The 23,640-nt window shown below is 39.5% G+C and overlaps 1 protein-coding gene across 2 annotated transcripts; it reads left to right on the top strand.

The window, feature by feature from the left end:
- Window positions 1-282: 282 nt before the first annotated feature.
- On the top strand, window positions 283-15,238 carry LOC104120284 (kinesin-like protein KIN-13A). 2 transcript variants are annotated; one of them, XM_009632026.4, is made up of 14 exons: window positions 283-493; window positions 626-745; window positions 876-1,122; window positions 2,001-2,222; window positions 2,795-2,986; window positions 3,564-3,668; window positions 3,743-3,820; window positions 5,063-5,144; window positions 5,731-5,893; window positions 11,691-12,020; window positions 12,818-13,036; window positions 13,118-13,727; window positions 13,835-13,900; window positions 14,592-15,238. In XM_009632026.4, exons 3-14 carry the CDS (start codon window positions 940-942, stop codon window positions 14,772-14,774), a joined length of 2,433 nt encoding a protein of 810 aa, XP_009630321.1. In that variant the 5' UTR covers window positions 283-493; window positions 626-745; window positions 876-939; the 3' UTR covers window positions 14,775-15,238. The 2 variants fall into 2 exon arrangements, with proteins under 2 accessions (XP_009630321.1, XP_070058140.1); XM_070202039.1 differs by lacking the exons at window positions 3,564-3,668; window positions 3,743-3,820 and having other exon boundaries at window positions 352-493.
- The last annotated feature ends 8,402 nt before the right edge of the window (window positions 15,239-23,640 follow it).

The following is a 23,640-nucleotide window of genomic DNA, read 5'->3' as shown; positions in this document are numbered from 1 at the left end:
AAATAGTACATTTTTACATAGAGGGACCAAAAGCATGTGTTTATATGCTAATAGAATGTTAAATATTATTTTTTTCAAATATCACGATGATTGAAATAAGAATTTACTAATAACCGATGGATTGAAAATATAATTATCCAAGAAAAAAAAGTGAAAAAGAACCACATCAGCCAATTTAACAAAAAAAAAGTACTACATTTCAAGACATAGATACATATAAAATTTAAAAACAAATAACAAAAAATTTAAATAGATATATGTAATTTCTGAGTCATGAAAGTTAGAAAATGAATTAGCTCATGATAAAAGGCAACTCTCTCTCTCTCCCCCCCATTATCATTGCTTCCAAGCAACAATTCCATGAATTCTCCCCATTGAATTGAATCCAACAAACAAATTTAGGGTTTCCTTTTTTGCTCTTATCGCTCTCAGATCTATCCCTATACAATTCAATTATTCAGATCGCCAGATTCACTTTCTTAATCTTTATCAGGTACGGCATTTTCCTATTCATAAATATCTACTCCGTGTGCGTGTGTGTAAAATTCTGCAAATTTTGACTATTCTAACAATTTTAATTTTTTCCCGATGGATTTAGGCAATTTTTACATGCATTGTGTATTAGGACAAATTTGAAGCGGTGCATTTTAATTCAAGTTATCGCATTTATCGATTCGAAACGTCCTTTTGTTTCACGTGTTAAGCACGTAAATGTGCTGCTTCGATTTCGACTTTTCACCTCCCTGTAAGTTCTTCAATTACGATCTACAATTCTTCTTCGTTTTGTGTGTATGTGTGTGTGTGTGTTTTGGGATCGGTATTAGTGATGTTGCTATATTTTGATGTTGGGAGTTTTTTGGATGTTGTTGTTGAAGTGTATAATAACAGATCGTGAAATTGGCGCCGCAACGCAGATCGCAGCGCCACGTGGGTGGCCAGATGCAGCAGAGCAACGGGGCGGCTACTGCTGGTCTGTATGATCAGCAGCAGGGCAATGCCAGCCCCGCTGCTGATGCGGGAGATGCTGTCATGGCACGGTGGCTTCAGTCTGCCGGCTTGCAGCATCTGGCCTCTCCAATGGCAGCTTCTACCGGTGTGGATCACCGACTCCTAATTATGCAGGTAATATCCCCATAATCGCCTTGACAACTTATTAAATTTATGTGATACTCTTTCCTCTTTCCTTTTTAGTCTGTTCCAAAAGAGCGATGAATTTCTATATATATAGAAACAATTTAACTTGAAATTTCTCATTTTATCCTTAATGAGATGATTTATAGCCACACAAATATCTATGACTTCTTTTAGATCACAAGTCTCAAAAGTTTTTCTTTCTTTATTAAATTCCGTATCCAGTCAAATAACATCACATATAATCTGGGATAGAATGAGGATTGGAATAAACTGATCCTGAATAGAACATAAGGTATTAGAGGTTTCATATAGCTGATCAGAACTAGTTTGAGATTGAATCGTTGTTGATATAATAATAGTTCTCAAGTGTCAGATGAATATTGCATACATTTTGTTTAAATCTGAACTTTGTAGTTTGATTACAAGGCACTGCAACAGTCGATAGCATAATTGCTACATCAGTTAAAATTGAATTGTCCCGATGTTCTGTCCGCTGTAGTGTCTAAAGGCTCTTCTCCATATTTGGTTTACAATATTTTGGTATTCACAGATAGATGGGCCGCATGTTGTTCTGTGCTGAGTCTGAAGTGATTTTTCTTTTCAGTCTTATATGCTGCTATATAGCATGGAAGCTGCTTCTTGCTAAATTCCACTGGCCTTAGTCAGTCAGTTGCAATTCTGGCTACCGTGAGTCACATCATTGAGGAGTTTTATCTACAAATAAATATTGATCGTTTTGTCTGATTTTCACCCTTTCTCTTTCTTATGGTTCTGGGTCATGTGTGTTTATTTTGGCATTCTTGGTCTTGTTTAGATGTTGCCGTATTGAGTTTTTCAATAATTGAAGCTTGGGATGTTGTTTGAAGGGATATGGAGCTCAGTCTATGGAAGAGAAACAGAGGCTTTTCAAATTAATGAGAAACCTCAACTTTAATGGCGAATCTGCATCCGAGCCATATACTCCTACTGCTGAAAGTTCGGGAGGGATCGGAGCATCAGATGGTTTCTACTCTCCTGAATTCAGAGGAGACTTTGGTGCTGGGCTTCTGGATCTGCATTCTATGGATGACACAGAGCTCTTATCTGAGGTATGGAAATATTATTTGGAGGCATGATATTTAGCACATAGTTCTGCAGTCCACTGCTCCTGTTTGAGTGTACATCCTTTTGCTGGGAACATTGGTTGGACTGGGAATCCTCTAGATGACTCCCTTTCTGCCACCAATTACGCTCCATCCCCACCCTCCAGTAAAAGGATACGGAGTAACGAGACAAGAAAGAAAGTGTACTGAGACTTTTTTTTCATTTAGAGAACATAGTTGTGCTCTATTTGGAGTCTTTTTGTCCATTCTCTGGAAGGCTATCCAATAGTGGAGGAACTATCTTGTATCCTCGTCGGATTACTACGTTCAGATGGCACAAGAATCCTAATTATTTGGGTTCTATGTAACAGTAGACTATTTTGAAAATCAAAGATAAAGAGATTTTTAGTCAAAAAATACCGTATTGAAGTTTGAAGTTGGAAGTGTCTTCCCATATTGGTAGAATAGCTATGGGATTGGAATCCTTTTTATGTGAAGAGTTAAGACCATACTTGCTGCTTACTTGTTGTCTAGAGGGCTATTGCTGTTCAATAACTGTTGCTTTATTTTTTGTATAGCATGTAAATTCAGAACCATTTGAGCCGTCACCTTTCATGCCTGCGGCGAATGGAGCATTTGATAGCAACTTTGATGCCCCGACCCATCGGCAACAAAAAGCACAACCAGAAGCTGATATTGCAGATGGATTGCCCATAATTGAAAAGGAAAGCAACGCAAGAGAAAACAATGTGGCAAAGATTAAAGTAGTGGTATGTGACTTGTGCTTGAACCATCAATCATGGACACATGTAAACTATGGTAATGAAACACCACTGAGGCTGTGAAACCCTTGTTGTTTGCATTCTCTGTCTGGTGAACGTTTGAAATCATTTCGATTGCCGTACTTGTAAGCAGCAGCTTTCGAAATATTTGTGGTTCTATTAGAAATAAGACGACATTTTTTCTGTTTCCTGAGAGGTATAAACGAAACTGATTTGTCATAGTTATGCTTATATTTAGTACTCCTCTGCTTTTGTAGGACTTGTTTAGCCTTTGAGATTTATACTTCATATGTCGGTAGAAAATATAAAGAACTTCTAGTACTTTTATTTTTATTTTTATTTTGTATGTTATTAGCTTGAGATGAGTTTGTATGGAGTAACATGGTTAGTAAGGATTCATATAGCCGACCCCAACTTGTTTGGGACTGAGGCGTAGTTGTTGTTGTTGTTGTTGTTGTTTCATCTTCTGTTTTAATCCCTTTCTATGTGTGTCATATGGCGGTTCAGTTGATGATTTGAGTTACTTCCCGTCTAAAATTCCTAAGACATCATGATGTTTGACTAGGTGCGGAAAAGACCTCTAAACAAGAAAGAAATTTCTCGGAAGGAGGACGACATCGTCACTGTAACAGACAATGCTTGTCTCACTGTCCATGAACCCAAACTAAAGGTTTGGAATTCATTGTTCTGATTTATGCATCAGCTTATGTCTGAGACTAACTAAGGTTTGTTTCACTATTGAAGGTGGATTTGACTGCCTATGTTGAGAAGCATGAGTTCTGTTTTGATGCTATTCTAGATGAGCACATAACAAATGATGAGGTATTACTTGTCACTTGAATAAACGTTAATCACAAAGACTACTGATTTTTATGTTTGTCCAAACAACAATTTGGAAAAAGATATGGAGTACCTTCAATCTTTTTTCCCGCCATCATTGGTGATTTACTGTGTTCCTAAATGTAGGCAATTTCGATATCTAGGATTAATCTTTGAAGAGAATGGCATGGCAGATGAAGATGTAATACGTAGAAGTAAAATATGATGGTGAAAAATAGGAGAGCGCTTTCTATGCTATAATGAGATACCTAGCAAAAACGGTCATGAGATTGGTAATGTTATTTGAGAGTGAATGTTGGGCCTCTAAGGCGGAACATATCCACAACATTTGTGACATAATAATGCAGATCTTAAGATAGTGTGCCTTCATACATGATCGGAGAAGATTTAAAATAATCGCGTTAGACTGATAGTGCAATAACACACAGAGGATAAAATGAAAGAGGCTTGCTGGAGATGGTTTAGTCATGTCCTATGTTGACCTCCAAGTGCATCAGTCAATAGGTGCAAAACTACCATTATTGAAGGTGCTAAAAGGAATAATGTAGACCAAAAATTATATGGATAGAAGATGTTTTAAAGACCTACAATCTCTCAGAATCATTATGGTTGTAGCTAAGAACATACCAATTACCATAATGAAAGAAAAGGATCATATAGGCAAAACCAACTTGTTGGAATTAAATCTTCTATTGTTTTCTTTAGGTACTTACATTAGGTCTTTATAGGTTATTTGGTCTAATTTGGTTTGATGTTTGTATGTCAGTATTGGGTATGTGTGAGATTTAGAGAACCTTTAGTTCTTAAGAACCTCTAATTTGCTTTATGAAAAAATTATTTACTAGAATTGGAATGAACGTGCTTGAATAGAAGGTAACAGATATAGAGGATTCATATAACCTACCCAAGTTTTGGGATTTGAGATTTATAGCCTGTTTGGCCAAGATTTTCTTGGCCAAAATGCTTTTTTCCAATGTTAAGGTGTTTGGCCAAGCTTTTAGAAAGAAAGAAGTGTTTTTGAGTAGAAGCAGAAGCTGTTTTTGAGAAGCTGAAAAAAGTAGCTTCTCCCCAAATCAAGAAAATACACTTAGAAGCACTTTTTAAGAGTTTGGCCAAACACTAATTACTACTCAAAAGTGCTTGGTTTGACTTTTGTTTCTATGGTTTTATTTGCTTATGTCAAGTTTTCTGCTTAACCGTTATCTCTCCTCATGTATTTCGCAGGTTTATCGTGCCACCGTGGAACCAATTATTCCTACCATCTTTCAGCGCACAAAAGCAACATGTTTTGCTTATGGCCAGACAGGTTCGCTATATTTTCCATAAGCTTGATTAATTTTGTCAGTACAAGAGATGCATTTAGAAAAAATATGTCTAAATTTGAGTTATCTGGTTTTTAGAGTTGCCAGTTCCTTGCTTTCAGGTTGAAGTGCGCATGTTTCTGAAATGGCCCTTTAAATTTGTGACTTTTACGACTAGGAATATAGAGATTGTTCGGGATCCAGACTTGCTTGACCAGCATGCTTATAAACAACATATTTGATCGAGTAGCGATTAGATTATTCTAATTTTTCTTGGATACCTTTTCTTCTGGAGTTGATGTAATGGTTTGCCGCATCTCATTCTTCATATTTCTGCTTTTAGATGTTTCAAATTATAAAAATGTTGTACTCCATATTCTTCTTGACATCTTTCTCGCATGTTCATGAGCGATTTACATGTTTTACTGTAAGCCAATCATATGAATTTCTCCCTGTCATTGCTTTTAAGGTTATGACTCTTATCACTACTAGTTTGTTTGCATATGGGCATTGCTATTGTGGGCAGCTCCTCGATCGGTTATCATAGAATTGATGTTTTTTTCCTTTTTCCTTCCCTTATTGATTGTTCAGGTAGTGGTAAGACATACACGATGCAACCATTGCCTCTCAGAGCTGCAGATGATCTTGTCAGATTGTTGTATCAGCCAATTTATCGTAATCAGAAGTTCAAGTTGTGGCTCAGCTTTTTTGAGATATATGGTGGGAAACTGTTCGATCTTCTCAGCGATAGAAAGTTAGTATCCTTACCTGCATTGAAAATCTCTCTCTCCTTTGAATGTCAATAGAGTTTTAAGTGCGCTAATTTTTTTTCCTTTTCAAGTAGGTTATACCCTGCATAACACAAATCAGAATGGTTAATCTAGAGCCTCTGAATGGGTCTCCAACATTCATCCTTTGGTGGTATCTGATCTTATAGATAATTTTCCACTAAAGATGAAGATAAAAAATAGAGAGGAAGACACTTAAAGACTTAAAGTATCCTCATTGATTTGATGATAAAAAGCAGTGTTAATGCAGTGATAGGGAGTGTGTTGTCTTGGTTGCACAACTTATTTTTTTGATTATTAATTTTATTATACGAAGGGGGTTGGGGGGTGGGGTGGGGGTGGCTACTGATAGACTAAAAAGGTCCCTGGCTGACTCCTCCTATGAGTGAAAGCAAGTCCAAATATTCTAGGATTTTATCTAAGCTACTTATGACTTCTCTTACACCAAAAGTTTAAAGGCTGAATGCATTTAAATTTTACATCAGATATAGTCATCTTTTTTGCTTCAAAAGTTATGTGGTTCCTCTTGTGAGAAGGCACGGGAGAAAATATGTTATTGATATTAGATGAACAATACAATACAAGAGGTCCTTATTTATAGCTATACTATACAAGGACATACTACTCCTCTACCAATGTGGGACAATACTACACTATATACATGCTGTAAACTAACACTCCCCTCAAGCCGGTGTATACAAATCATATGTACCGAGCTTGTTACATATATAACCAATACGAGGACCAGTGAGAGACTTAGTGAAAATATCTGCAAGTTAATCATTCGACCTCACAAACTTTGTAGCAATCTCTCCCGAAAGTATCTTTTCTCTGACGAAGTGACAATCAATCTCAATGTGTTTAGTTCTCTCATGGAACACCGGATTTGATGCAATATGAAGGGCAACTTGATTATCGCACACAAGTTCCATCCGACTGATTTCACCAAATTTCAACTCCTTGAGCAATTGTTTGGTCCAGACTAGCTCACATGTTGCCATAGCCATTGCTCGATATTCTGCTTCTGCACTAGACCGAGCAACTACATTCTGTTTCTTGCTCTTCCAGGACACCAAATTTCCTCCTACTAAAACACAATATCCAGACGTAGAACGTCTATCAGAAGGTGATCCTGCCCAATCAGCATCTGAGTATCCAATGATCTGCTCATGACCTCGATCCTCAAAGAGTAACCCTTTGCCTGGAGCCGATTTTATATATCGAATAATGCGGACAACTGCATCCCAATGACTATCACAGGGAGAATTCATAAACTGACTTACAACACTCACATGATAAGAAATGTCGGGTCTAGTCACTGTGAGATAATTTAATTTTCCAACCAGCCGCCTATAGCTTGCAGGATCGCTAAGCGGCTCCCTCTGTCCTGGCATAAGTTTAGAATTCGGATCGATCGGAGTGTCAACAGGTCTGCAACCTATCATCCTCGTCTCCTCAAGAATGTCTAAAGCATATTTTCTTTGAGAAATGGCAATACCTGAGCTAGACGGGGCAACCTCAATACCTAGAAAGTACTTCAATATGCCTAAATCCTTAGTTTGGAAGTGCTGGAAGAGATGCTGCTTCAGATTGGTAATACCATCCTGATCATTGCCAGTAATAACAATATCATCAACATAGACTACCAGATAAATACAGAGACTTGAAGCAGAGTGCCGATAAAACACAGAGTGATCAGCTTCACTACGAGTCATGCCAAACTCCTGATAACCGTGCTGAACTTACCAAACCAGGCTCGAGGAGACTGCTTTAGACCATAAAGTGACTGTCGCAAGCGACATACAAGGCCACGAGACTCCCCCTGAGCAACAAAACCAGGTGGTTGCTCCATATAAACCTCATCCTCAAGATCACCGTGAAGAAAGACATTTTTAATGTCCAGCTGATAGAGGGGCCAATGACGAACCGCAGCCATGGATAGAAAAAGGCGGACTGAAGCCACTCTAGCCACAGGAGAGAAGGTATCACTGTAATCGAGCCCAAATATCTCAGTATATCCTTTGGCAACAAGACAGGCCTTAAGTCGATCAATCTGTCCATCGGGACCAACTTTGACTGCATAAACCCAACGACAACCAACAGTAGATTTACCTGAGGAAAGAGGAACAAGCTCCCAAGTACCACTTGTATGTAAAGCAGACATCTCGTCACTCATAGCCTGTCGCCATCCTGGATGAGACAACGCTTCACCTGTAGACTTAGGGATGGAAACTGAGGACAAAGAAGATATAAAAGCATAATGGGGAGATGACAGACAATAGCTCAAACCGACATAATGAAGATTAGGGTTAAGTGTGGTCCGTATACCTTTCCGAAGTGCAATCGGTGTACTAGGAGCAGGGTCCGCAGCAGGAGCAGGGTCAGGTGCAGGACGAGAACCAGTTGGGCCTGATGGAGGACGCCAACGACGATGATAAGTCAAGAGTGGCGTTCCTGTGGCTGGGGAACTAGGGGGAACAACACTAGACTCCTCAACGGTTGGTATGAATGAAACCTCTGTGGTTGAAGGTGGAGGAGGAGCTATAGTAAACTCCTCAAAGGTCGGTATAGGTAAGACCTCAGATATATCATGGTGGTCAGCAAAGGTAAAGAAAGGTTTAGACTCAAAAAATGTGACGTCAGCTGACATAAGGTACCTACGAAGATCTGGAGAATAACAACGATATCCCTTCTGAACACGAGAATAACCAAGGAAGACACACTTGAGAGCACGAGGAGCTAACTTATCTTTCTCAGAGGCTAAGTTATGAACAAAATACGTGCTCCCAAAAACACGAGGTGGAAGAGAGTATAAGGGTGACTGGGGAAACAATACTGAATGCGGAATCTGATTCTTGATGGGAGATGAAGGCATCCGATTAATCAAATAACAAGCTGTGAGAACTGCATCGCCCCAAAAACGCAACGGAACACGAGATTCAATTAGAAGTGTGCGAGCAGTCTCAATAAGGTGCCTATTCTTTCTCTCAGCAACCCCATTTTGCTGAGGGGTATAAGGACAAGATGTCTGATGAATAATTCCTTGAGAAGTCAAAAACTACTGAAATTGAGAAGATAAATATTCTAAGGCATTATCAATGCAAAAAATGCGAATAGAAACACCAAATTGGTTTTTGATTTCAGCACAGAAACTCTGGAATATAGAAAATAACTCAGAACGATCTTTCATTAAGAAAAACCAAGTACATTTTGAATAATCATCAGTGAAACTGACAAAATAACGAAATCCCAAGAATGAACTGACTCTACTAGGACCCCATATATCAGAATAAACTAAGGAGAAGACAGACTCTGCATGACTCTCAACACTACGCGAAAAGGAGGCTCGGGTATGTTTCCCAAGTTGACACGACTCACAATCTAATGTAGACAAACTAGATAAACTAGACACCATCTTCTGAAGTTTGGATAAACTTGGATGTCCTAAACGTTTGTGGATTAGATCTGGAGGATCTGTAACTAGACATGTTGTGGAAGGACTGAGTGAATTAAGGTAGTAAAGGCCTTCTGATTCACGTCTTATACCAATTGTTTGTCCCGTACTGCGGTCCTGCATAATAAATGAATCGTCAATAAAATATATACCACAATGGAGGGCACGAGTCAAACAACTAACGGATGCAAGACTAAAAGGATAGCCAGGGACATAAAGAACAGAATCTAGGGTGATAGAAGACAAGGGATTAGCTTGTCCAACTCCTTTTGCCTTAGTTTGACATCCATTGGCTAAAGTAACAGTGGGAAGAGACTGTGAATATACAATATTTGACAAAAGTGATATATTACCAGAGATGTGATCAGAAGCGCCGGAGTCCATGACCCATGGGCCAAGAGTGCTAGACTGGGAAACACAAGCAAAAGAATTACCAGTAACAGAAGTATTAGTCTGAGCAACTGAGGCTACTTGTGGAGATGTTTGCTTACTTGCTCGATACTGAAGGAGCTCATTATATTCTTCGTTAGATAAAGAAAATCCTTGGTTACCTGGAGTCTCGGTCTGAGCAATGTAAGCATTTTTGGGTGGACGACCATGTAAAGAATAACACATTTCACGAGTGTGTCCAAGTTTGTGACAATAAGAACACTTGGGTCTAGATCTTCCAAAACGACCTCCTCCTCGTCTATGCTCCATAGTTTGAGATGCCCGAACATCCATTGTTTGGGATGCAAGAACAGAGGAATCAAGTATCTGTGATGAAATCACTGGTGGACTTGGTGCTGCAGCAAGGCGAAGTAATCGAGAGAATAATTCATCAACTGTCGGGACAGACGGACTAGCCAAAATCTGGTCGCGTACTGAATCAAGATCATTAGGAAGTCCAGCGAGGGTAAGAACGAGAAACATCTTCTGTCGCTGCTCTTGTTGTTTTTCCACACTAGTAGAAACTGGCATTAACTTCTCAAATTCCTCCATGACTGCCTCTACTTGACCCAAGTAGACATATCCAATTCCTGCTTCTTTAAGTTTGTCATCCGCGATATCACATCATAGAAGCGAGATATGTCATTAGTGTATAAGGTGCGTACCTTTGCCCAAACCAAATAACATGTCTGGAATGGACGAAACAAGAGCATCAACTTGGAATCAATAGATCGCCACAAGATGCTACATAACTGAGCATCGATTTTTGCCCAAAGTGCTATTGCCTTTTCATCTCCATCGCTAGACTGTTTGATTAGATGATCTTGAACACCTTGACCTCTACACCATAACTCGACAGATGAAGCCCAAGCTAAGTAGTTTGAACCTCCCATTAAAGGTTCCGAGGTAATAATAGCACTAGAGCTTCCAGAACTCATGTTTCTAGACCCAAAAGCATCAAATCCCAAAGACATTGTTGCAAATTATTACCAAATAAGAGAAAGAATCAACTGTAATCCACTGAAACAGTGTATGGAAACACAGAAACAGAATACTGAAATACTGTAGTTGCCGGAATCTACTGTAGTTGTCGGAATAGTACTGTAGCTGCCGGAAAAAAACTCAAAGTTGTCGGAATGAAATGAAAACAATAGGGGTAGGATCGGAATTACCAGGCGACCCAACTGTTCTGAAGGAAGATTTTCAAAAAATGGCCGGAAGTGGTTGTACGCGCCGGCGCGTGAGTTCACGCGTGTGAGCTTCTGGTGGTGCGTGGAGGCGCGTGAGGAGGCTGCTGCCGGAGCTTTTCACTGGGGTTTGGTCGCCGGACAGTGACGACTCTTGTGGTAGTGTTGGATTTTGCACAACACTGACAGAAATGAAGCAGATAGAAAACAGCCTTAAAAAAGTACTGATTTCTCTTTCCCGGAATCGCTGGAATTTATGCACATCGATAAGTCTCTCACAATTGCTCTGATACCATGTGAGAAGGCACGGGAGAAAATATGTTATTGATATTAGATGAACAATACAATACAAGAGGTCCTTATTTATAGCTATACTATACAAGGACATACTATTCCTCTACCAATGTGGGACAATACTACACTATATACATGCTGTAAACTAACACCTCTCTACCCAAACAGTCCACAATAAGCATAAAGGTGTGATCTTCCAATTATGTCTTCATCTCTTTTCCACTCTCTGCCCTTGCCAGCACTTCAATGTCATTTTCAGGTGTCCTGGTTGTCCAACTTATTGAAGAATAAATCATTGTCAAACCTTTCTTATAGTTTGTTTCACCAATATGGAGCTTCATGTTTGAAACATGTATATTTGGTCATTTTCTTATCATTTGTTGCTTTGCTCTTATGTAGGAAACTTTGTATGAGAGAAGATGGGCGTCAGCAGGTTTGCATCGTTGGGCTCCAGGAATTTGAAGTTTCAGATGTGCAGGTTGTGAAAGAGTATATTGAGAGGGGAAGTGCTGCAAGAAGTACAGGTTCCACTGGTGCAAATGAGGAATCATCAAGATCACACGCGATATTACAACTTGTCATCAAGAAACACAATGAAGTAAAGGACTCTAGGCGAAATAATGATGGAAATGAATCCAAGGGTGGGAAAGTCGTCGGAAAGATTTCTTTTATTGACCTTGCTGGTAGTGAGAGGGGAGCGGACACAACTGATAATGACAGACAGACAAGGTACCTTCTTATGAATGCATCTGGCTGCTCTTGTATATTCCTTTCCTGGATCTTTTTGGACTTCTTCATTCTATTTTTTTCTTTAGAGGTTGAACTAGTCTGCTTCATTGCATCTATTTCGAAAAGTTTGACTTATCAAAAAAAAGGGAACCTTTTCTATTGATTCCTGCGGATTGGATCAAAAACAATTCTTGAATGAGGCCAGGGATGAATCGAAAAAGAAATCTTTATTGGTTCTACCTCCTATTTTTTATGAAGAGAATGAATCTTTTTCTCGAAGGATCAGAAAAAAATGGGTTAAGAAATCTTTTTCATAAAGTTACATGTCGAACCACCACACTGAACAATGAGCGTAGGCCAAGCTGGAGTTCCTATGGTATTGATTGATTCTCCAGTAAGGAGAAAAGGCTACGGTGATCAACACAGTTGTATGGCTTTGTTTTGGATGAAGTTCAAGACAGTTGTATGTTTCATATTACTATTCTGTATTAATGCTCAAGGAATGGTTTTCTTTAACTCTGGAAAAGATCCTGACTGTGCCAAGTACATTCAGTTCTATTGTAGAGATGTACTGAGTTTTCACTTTGGCCAGTTAGAAACCGTAACACTTGAAGCTTGTTTGTTGCATAAAATGCTTGAGGTCCAGATTATTCCCCCCCCCCCCCCCCCCACACACACACACACACACACACAAAAAAAATAAAAATAAAAATATAAAATCCAACACTTTTATGGCCCTTTGCTGCCAATATGTTGAAGTAGAATACTCTGAAATCTTCATTTTTGTCTGGTTTTAGGATTGAGGGAGCAGAAATTAATAAGAGCTTGTTGGCCCTTAAAGAGTGTATTCGTGCTCTTGACAATGATCAGCTTCATATCCCGTTCCGTGGGAGCAAACTCACTGAAGTGCTTCGTGACTCCTTTGTTGGCAACTCAAAAACTGTTATGATTTCCTGCATTTCTCCCAATGCTGGATCATGTGAACATACACTAAATACCTTGAGATATGCTGACAGGTAGCTCTTGTCTTGTTTGTACACGTTGAATGTTTTATTCATTTGATTATATCGATGAACCTATTGACATTGTTTTTACAGGGTTAAAAGTCTATCCAAAGGCGGAAACACCAAAAAAGATCAGAGTGCAAGCATAATACCTCCTATAATCAAGGAACCTCCTTTAGCGACTACATTCGCTGCTTCTGTTGAGGCAGAAAATGCTTATGAGCAACCCCGTGAATCTAGAGTATCAGAAGCAAGTAGGAGAGTTATGGAGAAAGAAAGCACATCATACAATTCCACAAATGATTTCGATAAACAAACCTCTAGATTTTCTTCAAATCATACTTTTAATGGTCAGGAGGAAGGTGGGTCAAATTTTGGTGGTACAGATGGGGACAGGTTTGAGGTTAAGAATAGCTATGGTGTTCCCGCTGGTCAAAGAATGATCTCGGCATCAAATTTGCAGAGTTCAACTGATACAGAGGACAAGGTGCAGAAAGTGTCTCCACCTCGGAGGAAAGTTTATCGTGATGAGAAACCTGAAAAGCCAGGAAAATGGTCAAGGAAAGATGTATTAAGCTCTGATTCATTCTCAACAAGTTATAAACAGCAAAGCGCAAGTATTCCCAATATAAAAAGTAATGGGTCGGGACAAAATGAACCTAGTTCACCCCCTTGTGATGAGAATATCAATGAATTACTGCAGGTTAGACTTCGATGTCCTTTTACTTGTTATCTCATGAGATATCCTTACTAATAACAGTTATGACCTTACATTCACATTTGTGTACTTTTCCTCTTTTTGTTGTAAAGGAAGAAGAAGCCCTGATGACTGCGCACAGGAAAGAAATTGAAGATACAATGGATATTGTTCGTGAAGTAAGCGAAATCATTGTTATAAAGTTCTTAATACTTTTATCTCCCTGCAAATTAGGAATATTTATAGGTGTGTCCGGGAAGGTTCCTGCATTTCTACAACGTGCATGACTATTGCCAAAACCTAACTACAAGTCATCTTCCTTGAGTTCTATCCTAATTCTGGTATCTCCTTGGCATTTTCCATGGATGCTCTACTGCGCTCACTAAGAGTCCGGATGCTTTGTTTGTGAAACTATAAAAGTCTTAGGCTGGTTTTCTGCACAAAGTTATGCTTTTTCTTTTTCTTTTTAATCTTTATCCATTCGTCTCCCTCTAAAACTATACTATCTGCTGGCATTTTTATATCTCTTGGCTTTTAAAGTTTGGATTTTAAGAGGAGGGTAGTAGGATTTTTATCACTTAGTTGCTACTTTGCTCATCCAGGACTTGTCACCTATTTCTGTCTTTGCTCTCGCTCGAGACAAACTAAAAGATTTTTTTTCAGCATTGTGAAAATAGATGTTATAGTTTTGAAATTTTGTCCCCATCTTTAAGGGTGATTATTGTACGAGGGAATAGCCATATGTAGTGAACTTGTTATTATGTCCTCTGACTACCGATCAACATACAAATGAAAGGTTGGACCCAGAAGAAAGAAGAGTATAAGCTATTCACTTAAGATAATTAACATATGTTGCCTTTTCTCTACCAGGAAATGAAACTGCTGGCAGAAGTTGATCAGCCTGGAAGTCTAATAGACAATTATGTATCGCAGTTGAGCTATGTGCTGTCACGAAAAGCAGCAAGCCTGGTTAGCCTTCAGGCTCGCCTTTCCAGATTCCAGCATCGATTGAAAGAGCAGGAAATACTGAGTAGAAAGAGGGTACCCCGCTGAGGCAAAAATTTAGTTGCATTTGAAGTGGTCTCCTTTTCTCCCTTGTATAATCTGTCCCTTCGAAATATTCAAGAATAGCTTAATCTCTCTTGCCGACACACAAACCATCAGGTGAAGTTACATTGTGCAGATGTACAGAAAACAAAGCAGTAGTTGTTGTCCTATGAACTTGAACTAAAGGAAAACTATAGACTTACATTCGTGCCGATTAACAAGTTAAGAAGCAATGTTGTGTTGTCGTGATCAGATTTGGACTTGCTGAAATGTGGACAGAGATCCACATCTATTACTGTGTTGTCGAATTCCATGTGCAATGTCGTCAAAATATAGCTTTCTGGGAAGATAGATGTGTATTTGTAACTGAACTTTTGCTATATGGTCTCTTGCAACAATATGATTGATTCAATGATTTCACTCTGTATTAAACATTTATGTTATTTTATTTTGCGCTAGCATTCTCTTTATTTGAGTGCACGTGATTGGCACATTGGCCTTACTGAATTAGCCATTTGTATAATTCTCGTCCCTACTGAAAAAACATCATGTTCGCTATTGTATATCAGAAACGTTAGTTAACTCGAATGACTAAATTTTGGCTCTTTGGTTTTATTCTTTTAGAAAGAAAAAAATGCAGACCACATGATAGACCCGCAGTACATACCTACTCTTTGATATCTTCAAATATAAGAAGTTCGTGATCTTGAGAGTAAATATACCTCTCTATTAAGTAATAATGGAAAGAGAAATTTGGTTAATGTTTTATTAAGTTTTACCCCTCTATGTGAGAAGTGAATCGCACGTTCCCGAAACAGCAATTCACAGCAATTTTGAGAAATTTACGCGGTATACCTATTGAAAATACCAGTTAACTCCATATACATTTAAAATATTTATTTTACCTTGTATACCTATTTTATAAAACTTATTTACTTTTTAAATCTTTAATATCATTATATGTCATTAAACAAATTTTACCTTTTAAGGAACTAGATTATCTCAAAGATTCTTTCACGTATCTTCAATAAACATTTCCTTGTGATAATACCATATCTCTCAAAATTCTATTAAGCATCATTTACGGAAATATTTCCTCTTTTGAGAAAACTGGTTCTTCACTGGTTTATTGGGTGAAAATTATTTTGATCCCCAAGTTTGCCTTAAAATTCAAACTTCTCCTCCAACTTTAGACAATAGACGTTCTGCTCCTCCTATCATATGCATTGTCTATTTTACCCATGACAATTTCAATTCTTCCTCTATGCATATACCATTTTTTGTTATACTTAAATAGATAAAACACTTAACTTAATATCTTATTATGAATTTTATAATTAAATCTCAATAAAACTTAACTAGAATATTACTTTTATGAATTTGTAACAAAATTTAACGTTACTCCTTTTATTAAAATATATTAACAAAATATATTTTAATTTTAATTTAAATAACATCCAACGTATAAATATGTAATCTTTTAGGAATTTATTATAAAATCTAACACTATTTATTATTATTATTTTTCATATTACCGCGCTACCTTTTATTTGATTGATATTAACAAGATATTTTATTCTAATTTCTTAATTGTGTCTATTTCTTTCATAATTCAATTTCAATAAATTATATATGATTGATTTTTTTAAATTTTTGAAAAAAATATTTACTATAGGTAACTTCATAACATAGATTAAGAAAAATATCGTGATATTAAAAAGGTAAAAAAAAAAAAAAAAAAACAATCGACCAAGGTTGATAAAATTGAGGATAAAATAGGCATTTTAAAAATATAATTGAGTTTCGAGGAGCAGAATATCTATTGTTTAATGTTGGAGGAGGAGTTCAATTTTTAAGATGAAGTTGGGGGATCAAAATGATTTTTACCCCTGGTTTATTCTTTTCAACTATCACACAATCACTTCTTTCAAGTTTTTTCCTCACAAGCAATTAGCAGATAGTGGAGGAAAGGATGAAGAGAAAATTAGCTTGCCATAGCGATGAAAAAAATACTTGGAAAGGGCGATGAAGTTTATTTTCCCATTGAAATTCAATCGGGAGGAGTGAAATTATTGGCTGAAACTCCACGTGCAATCTATGAATCAACTGTATTTTGAATCTTAGCAACGTGGATCAATTTCACTTATCCCTGCAAATATTATTATATTAGATCTTAGTATTTTTTTTCATAAGTTTTAATTGGAATATTATTATTATTATCAATATTCTAATTTAGAATATAGTATCCAAACCAAATATAAAATATTAGAATACAGTATTCGAAATAATATACCACAATATTCTAATAAAAAATATAATATTCAGATCAAGCATACCACAATAGTCTATTTTAGAATATAATATTCAAACCAAACATACCATAATATTCTAATTTGGAATACAATATTCAAGCCAAAATAAATATTAGAGTACAATATTCAAACCAAAATAAATATTAGAATACAATATTCAAACCAACACATTTTAATAGTATAGCACATTAATAGTATATTCTATTTTATGATTAAATATTGATATACTGTTAGAATAATTTGGAATTCTACTATTCCTTAATAGTATATTCTAGTTGTATGGGTCAAAATCTGTCATAGAATATTTAAGATAAGATAACACTAAAAAAAGAGTCTTCGAGCCGTCGTTATTCGAGGTAGACCAAGAAGCAGCGAGACTCATGGTCGAGATGTCAATAATGGCCGAGGTCGAGCACCGTTGATGAAGCTGTAATGACTAATTTTCGAAAAAGGATATTAAAAAGAATATTCTAGTGGATATTCTCTACACTTGTACTATTAGGGTTTACTAGGAAAATATCTCATATAAATAGAAAAAGAGACAATGATACGGGGCATGGGACATTCATTTGAAAAAGAACAGACTTTTGACAAAAGATTCTTTTTCTCTCTCTTACTAGGATACAAACACTAGATTTTCATCAAGATTCTCGTCCATATTGTTCCATACTTTTCCATCAGATCCGAGAATAATTCGAACATTCTAGGATTATTCTGTCACTCATCTTTGTCAGGACTTGGGAGGAACAACCATCTAGTTAATCCTTTATTGGACGAATCACTCCTCCTATTTACTTAAATGTCATTTATTGTTATTCATTGCTATTGAATGCTACATTATTGCTCATACTTTTTGGAATAGTTATTGCATGTTGCTACCATTCTTCTACTAGATCTATTTGACGCTAATCACGTTTTCGGAACTCATATCTAGAAATATTATTATTAACTAGGTTTAACCCATTATGACATAAATTTAATTATTTGAACCAAGAGTTATATTTTTTGGTCAAACAATTTGGCGTCTTCTGTGGGGATTTCTTAGTTAAGCTTTTAGTTTCTTCTAGATCTACAACTAACACAGGTCACTAACGTATAAAAAAAAAAAAAAAACAAAAACATGATCTCCTTTCTTTGTGTGCACAAATCCCAACATGGCAGGTAACCGAGAAGAAAGAACGAGAATAATAAGTGACCTCCCAACCAACCTCATGAACGTCATCAACGAAAGCTATGAAATGGCAGACGAAGACGTAACGCCAAGTGCCTCCCTTAGGCGAGATGGATCACCGCCTCCTCACTGCCGCATCACAAAATCTCTTGGTAAGGGAGCCTCCACATGTGTGGGGGAGGAGACGCCCCCAACTGTAAAAAAGCTCCTTGAAGCATGGCTAACTGACACGCTAACCGGCGTCCTCAATAAGCCCGCCCGAGATACGGCTACAAAAAACGCAAGGACTTGCGTTATACAACCAACAGACGAACAGTGTAACCAACTCCCTCCTCCTCCAACGACAAGTATTACTCACAATGCCATTAATAGTGCAGGTGACAACGCCCTCGTAGCCATTTTGAAAAGGATGGAGAAAAAGAACACCAAGAAAGGATCGATAAAATACTGGGTGCCCCCAAGCTGTTTCCAAATAGGGATGCTGGCCGGTTCATTAAACAGTCGTACAGTGATTATGCAGCCCCACATGCTATACCAAAAATCTTTAAAATGTCGTCCTACCTCAGGATATATGATGGCACAACCGACCCCGAAAATCATGTGACTCATTACGTCACCGCCGTAAAAGGCAACGACCTCACCAAGGAACATGTGTCTTCCATTTTGCTGAAAAAGTTCGGTAAAACCCTCACTGGTGGAGCATTAACATAGTATTCGCAGCTACTAGCACGCTCCAATGAAACCTTTGAAGAAATGGCCGACAAGTTCGTAACGGCCCACACCGGAGCCATAAAAGCTGAGGCAAGAGTGAACGACATATTCGTCGTCAAACAATCTCTGGGAGAGGGATTGAGGGAATTCCTCGCTCGGTTCAACCGAGTAGGGATGACTTTACCAAACATGTCCGAAGGGATGACAGCCGCAACCTTTCAGAACGGGTTGAGCAGGGATGGTTCAAGAGCAACGAGGAAACTGTTAAGCCGGTTGATGAAGTATCCCCCAACCACTTGGGACGAAATCCACAATGCTTATTGTATCGAAGTCCATGCAGATGAGGACGACCTCAACGGGCAAACCCACCGGCTAACCTCAGTATAAGCGGAGTCAAGAAAGGATCGAAGAGAAAACGCTAGAAGAGATCACCCGATCCCACGACCTAACAGGGAGCGGCACCAACCATACATCAGGACGGCCGCCGCCCCCTCCCCTCGCTACGAAGAAGGTCCATCCAGATCAAGGACGATAACTCATTGGAACGATAGAGGTATGCCCCCTACTGTTTGCTCATAATTTTTGTGTCACCTACAGAGATAGTCTACGCCCTAGAGAAGCTCAGACCAAAAGTGAAGTGGCTGCCAAAGATGAGATCAGACCCTAATACCAGAAATTCTGACGTACTCTGTGAGTTCCACCAGGAACGAGGGCACAAAACGAAAGATTGTATCACCCTAAGGTAGTAGGTCGTGAACATGCTACATCAAGCACATCTTAAAGAGCTGCTAAGCGATAAGGGAAGAACCAATTTCTCCTGAGGGCGCGAGCATCAAGGGGCACCCAAACCACCCTCACCAGCATGTACCATCAACATGATCATCGGAGACGACGCCTCTATCAACAGTGTGAAGTTCACCACTACACACAAACTCAAGTGATGCATCAGCCCGTGAACGGTACGACGAACTAGAAGAAAGTATCATCTTCGACAAGTCGGATGCCGATGGTTTGGTCTTTCTTCATTATGACGCTCTCGTTATTACTCTGTGAATTTTGGATACTGATGTTAAACGTATCATGAATGATGGCGGAAGTAGAGCGTTCATTATCCATCCCCGAGTACTTACCTAAATGAAACTCGAGGATAAGATAGTGTCGCGTTGCATCACACTAACTGGTTTTAACAATACAGTCGAACGGATATCCAGGGAAATTACTCTCCTCGTTTTGGCCGGCGGCATAACTCTGGAAACAACATTCCGCATTATGGACCAAGACACCACGTACAATGCCATAGTGGGACGACCGTGGATATACCCCATGAAGGACGTCCCCTCCATCTTATACCAAGTCATCAAATTCCCAACTCCATGGGGGATATTCAGCATACGAGGAGAGAAGCGTACATCCCGGGAATGCTACCGCATTGCTTTAGATAGAATGCCCTCTCAACAATGGAAGGACAAAAAAAAAAGGCATAACAATTAGCAAGTTCGAGGTCGGGGCATGACGAGGTCGGGGAAGGCATCAAAGACCCTAACATAGTCGAAGTCGCAAAGTAGACCATAGAAGACATCAACCCCGTTCAATTAAACTCCAACGACCACAGCAAAAAGGCCTATATCGGTTGCAAGCTCTAGGACCCAGCTAAATTCAGTCAATTCTTAAAAGCTAACGCTGATTTGTTTGCTTTTATCCATGCATATATGATGGGCATCCCAAAGGAGATCGCCACGCACAAATTAAAGGTCGATCCCTACCACCCCCGGTGAGGCAGGTTAGGCGTAAATTCAACTCCGCAATCAATGATGTCGTGTGAGAGGAAGTGGAAAAACTGTTAGAAAATGGTTCCATAAGGGAATCAAAGTACCACAAATGGGTCACTAGCATTGTAATGGTTAAAAAGAATAATGGGAAATTTCGAATGTGTGTAGACTTCATAGACTTGAACAAAGCATGCCTAAAGGATTCATTCACGCTGCCACACATCGACCAACTCATTGATGCAACGGTCGGACATGAGCTGGTAAGTTTCTTGGACGCTTACTCATGCTATAATTAGATCCTCATGGAAGAGGAAGATTAGGAAAAACCCACATTCATCACCCACCAAGGAACGTACTGTTACAGAGTCATGCCCTTCGGACTAAAGAACACGGGGGCGACCTATCAAAGGTTGGTGACGAGAATGTTCAAGGATTAGCTCGACAAGACAATGGAAGTATATATAGACGACATGCTGGTCAAATCAAAAAGAGGAGAAGATCGCATCGATCATTTGAAAGAAACTTTTGACATACTCAGACGGTACGGAATGAAACTGAACCCGAAGAAGTGCGCGTTTGGCGTAGCCTCAGGAAAGATTCTAGGGTTCCTCGTATCACAGCGAGGGATCGAGGTCAACCCTAACCAAATTAAATCCATTGAAGGGATACCCGAACTCTTGACCACCAAAACACAGGTCCAAAAATTGACTGGCAGCATCGCCGACCTATCAAGGTTCATCTCGCGGTCGTCGGATAGATGCCATAAATTCTTTGGCGTACTCAATAAAGATAACGACCTCCAATAGACTTCGGAGTGCGTCCAGGCTCTGAAGGAACTAAAGGCATACTTGTCGTCGCCGCCCTTGCTTTCAAAACCCGAGCTGGGGGAACGTCTCCTCATTTATCTAGCCATATCCGAGGTAGCTGTGAGCGCAGTCCTAATTCAAGAAAATAAAGGTGCGTAATCTCCCATCTATTACATTAGCAAAATATTAGTCTATGCCGAGACGAGGTACCCACATCTCGAGAAACTGGATTTGGCCTTAGTCGTAGCTTCACGGAAGCTTAGACTGTATTTTCAGTGCCACCCCATATCGGTCGTCACATTTTTCCCCTTAAGAAGCATTTTGCATAAACCCGAGCTGTCGGGGAGGCTGGCCAAATGGGCCATCGAGCTCAGCGAGCACAATATCACATATCAGCCGCGATCGACGATAAAGTCACAAGTGCTCGCTGACTTCGTCGCCGACTTCAGCGCAAAAATAATGCCTGAAGTCGAAAGGGAAGCCCTCCGAACTTCCCCCCAAACACAAGACCTCTAGTCCTATACACTGACGGCGCGTCCAACGCATCGGGGTCCAGACTGGGACTCGTACTCGAAGTCCCAACAGGCAAAGTAATTTGCTAGTCCATAAGGTGCCCGGACATGACTAACAACGAGACCGAGTATGAGGCCGTCATTCCAGGTTTGAGACTAGCGCTCAAGTACGGGGCAAAACGGTTAAAACTATGTTTTGATTCCCAGCTCGTAGTCAACCAAGTCACAGGGACTTTCCAAATCAAGGAACAAAGATTGCAAAAATACCAGACCGAAATAAGCAAGCTGCTGCCCGAGTTCAATGAATGTCAGCTTGACCAGATTCCACAAGCATAGAACGTCGAGGCAGACAGCCTCGCCAAACTAGCTGTAGCTACCAAAAACATCACAATAGGAGACAAAAACGTGGTCCATCTCCTCAACTCCTCGCTAGACCAAGCCGAGGTAAGAACCATTAACTTAACTTGGGACTGGCGCAATCGTATTATCGCATACTTGCAGGACGGTACACTCTCAGGCGATAAAAAAAGAGGCCAGGAAACTGAGAATGAAAGCAGCCAGATACAGTATCCTCCATAACGACCTATATAAGAGAACCTACGGCGGCCCTTTAGCAAAGTGCCTTGGCCCAAACCAGACTTGGCGCGTCCTTGAGGAGATACACGAAGGCCATTGCGGGGCTCATTCCGGCAATCGAGTGCTGGTCAGATGCCTCATACGGGCAGGATATTATTGGCCCACCATGAAAAAGGAGGCCGAAGATTTTGTGAAAAGATGCGAGCAATGCCAGAAGTACGCCCCAATAATTCACCAAGAGGGCGAACACCTCCACTCGGTCACCTCACCTTGGCCGTTCATCAAATGGGGAATGGACATCATAGGCCCCCTCTCGGCAAGGCGATGTAACGTATGATTCCTTTTGGTTTTAACTGATTATTTCTCTAAGTGGGTGGAAGGAGGAGCCTTCGCCCAAGTACGAAAGCAAGAAGTAATCACCTTTATATGGAGAAATATCATATACCGGTTCGGCCTTCCCAAAGAAATCAGTTGCGACAACGGACCCCAATTCATGGGAAAGAAAACCATCGAATGTTTCGAGAAATGGCATATCAAAAGAATACTCTCAACCCCGTACAACCCCGCGGGCAATGAGCAAGCAGAGTCCTCCAACAAATCAATACTAAACATTATGAAAAGAAGCTCGAGGACGCCAAGGGACTGTGGCCAGAAGTCCTACTAGAAGTATTATGGGCATACCGAACAACTCCGAAAACGAGCACAGGAGAGACGCCCTACTCTTTGGTCTACGGAATCGAGACGATAATACCAGCCGAGGTCGGAGAGCCCAGTCTAAGGTACTCCCACGAGAGCGGAATAAGCAACAATGAGGGCTGAAGACAGGAACTCGACGAAGATATTTGGCTTATATAAGAATGATCGCCCAAAAATAGCAAGCAAAACGTTATTATAACAAGAAAGCAAAGGTCAGGCCACTCAAAATCGGAGACTACGTACTGAAAGCTAAAACCCAAGAGAGCAAAGATCACAGGGAAGGTAAGCTGGGAACAAATTGGGACGGTCCGTACAAAAT

The sequence above is a fragment of the Nicotiana tomentosiformis genome, chromosome 5 (assembly GCF_000390325.3).
Source record: "Nicotiana tomentosiformis chromosome 5, ASM39032v3, whole genome shotgun sequence".
Taxonomy (NCBI): Eukaryota; Viridiplantae; Streptophyta; class Magnoliopsida; order Solanales; family Solanaceae; genus Nicotiana; species Nicotiana tomentosiformis.
The sequence above is the reverse complement of the archived record's forward strand: the minus strand, read 5'-3'. Positions and strand labels throughout refer to the sequence as shown.

What these genes read in the sequence shown, in the direction of transcription:
- LOC104120284 (XM_009632026.4), top strand. Translation starts at nt 940, where the DNA reads ATGCAGCAGAGCAACGGGGCGGCTACTGCTGGTCTGTATGATCAGCAG. An exon ending in AGCACATAACAAATGATGAG is followed by an intron (nt 3,821 to 5,062) that starts GTATTACTTGTC and finishes TGTATTTCGCAG; the next exon opens with GTTTATCGTGCCACCGTGGA. An exon ending in TTTTGCTTATGGCCAGACAG is followed by an intron (nt 5,145 to 5,730) that starts GTTCGCTATATT and finishes TTGATTGTTCAG; the next exon opens with GTAGTGGTAAGACATACACG.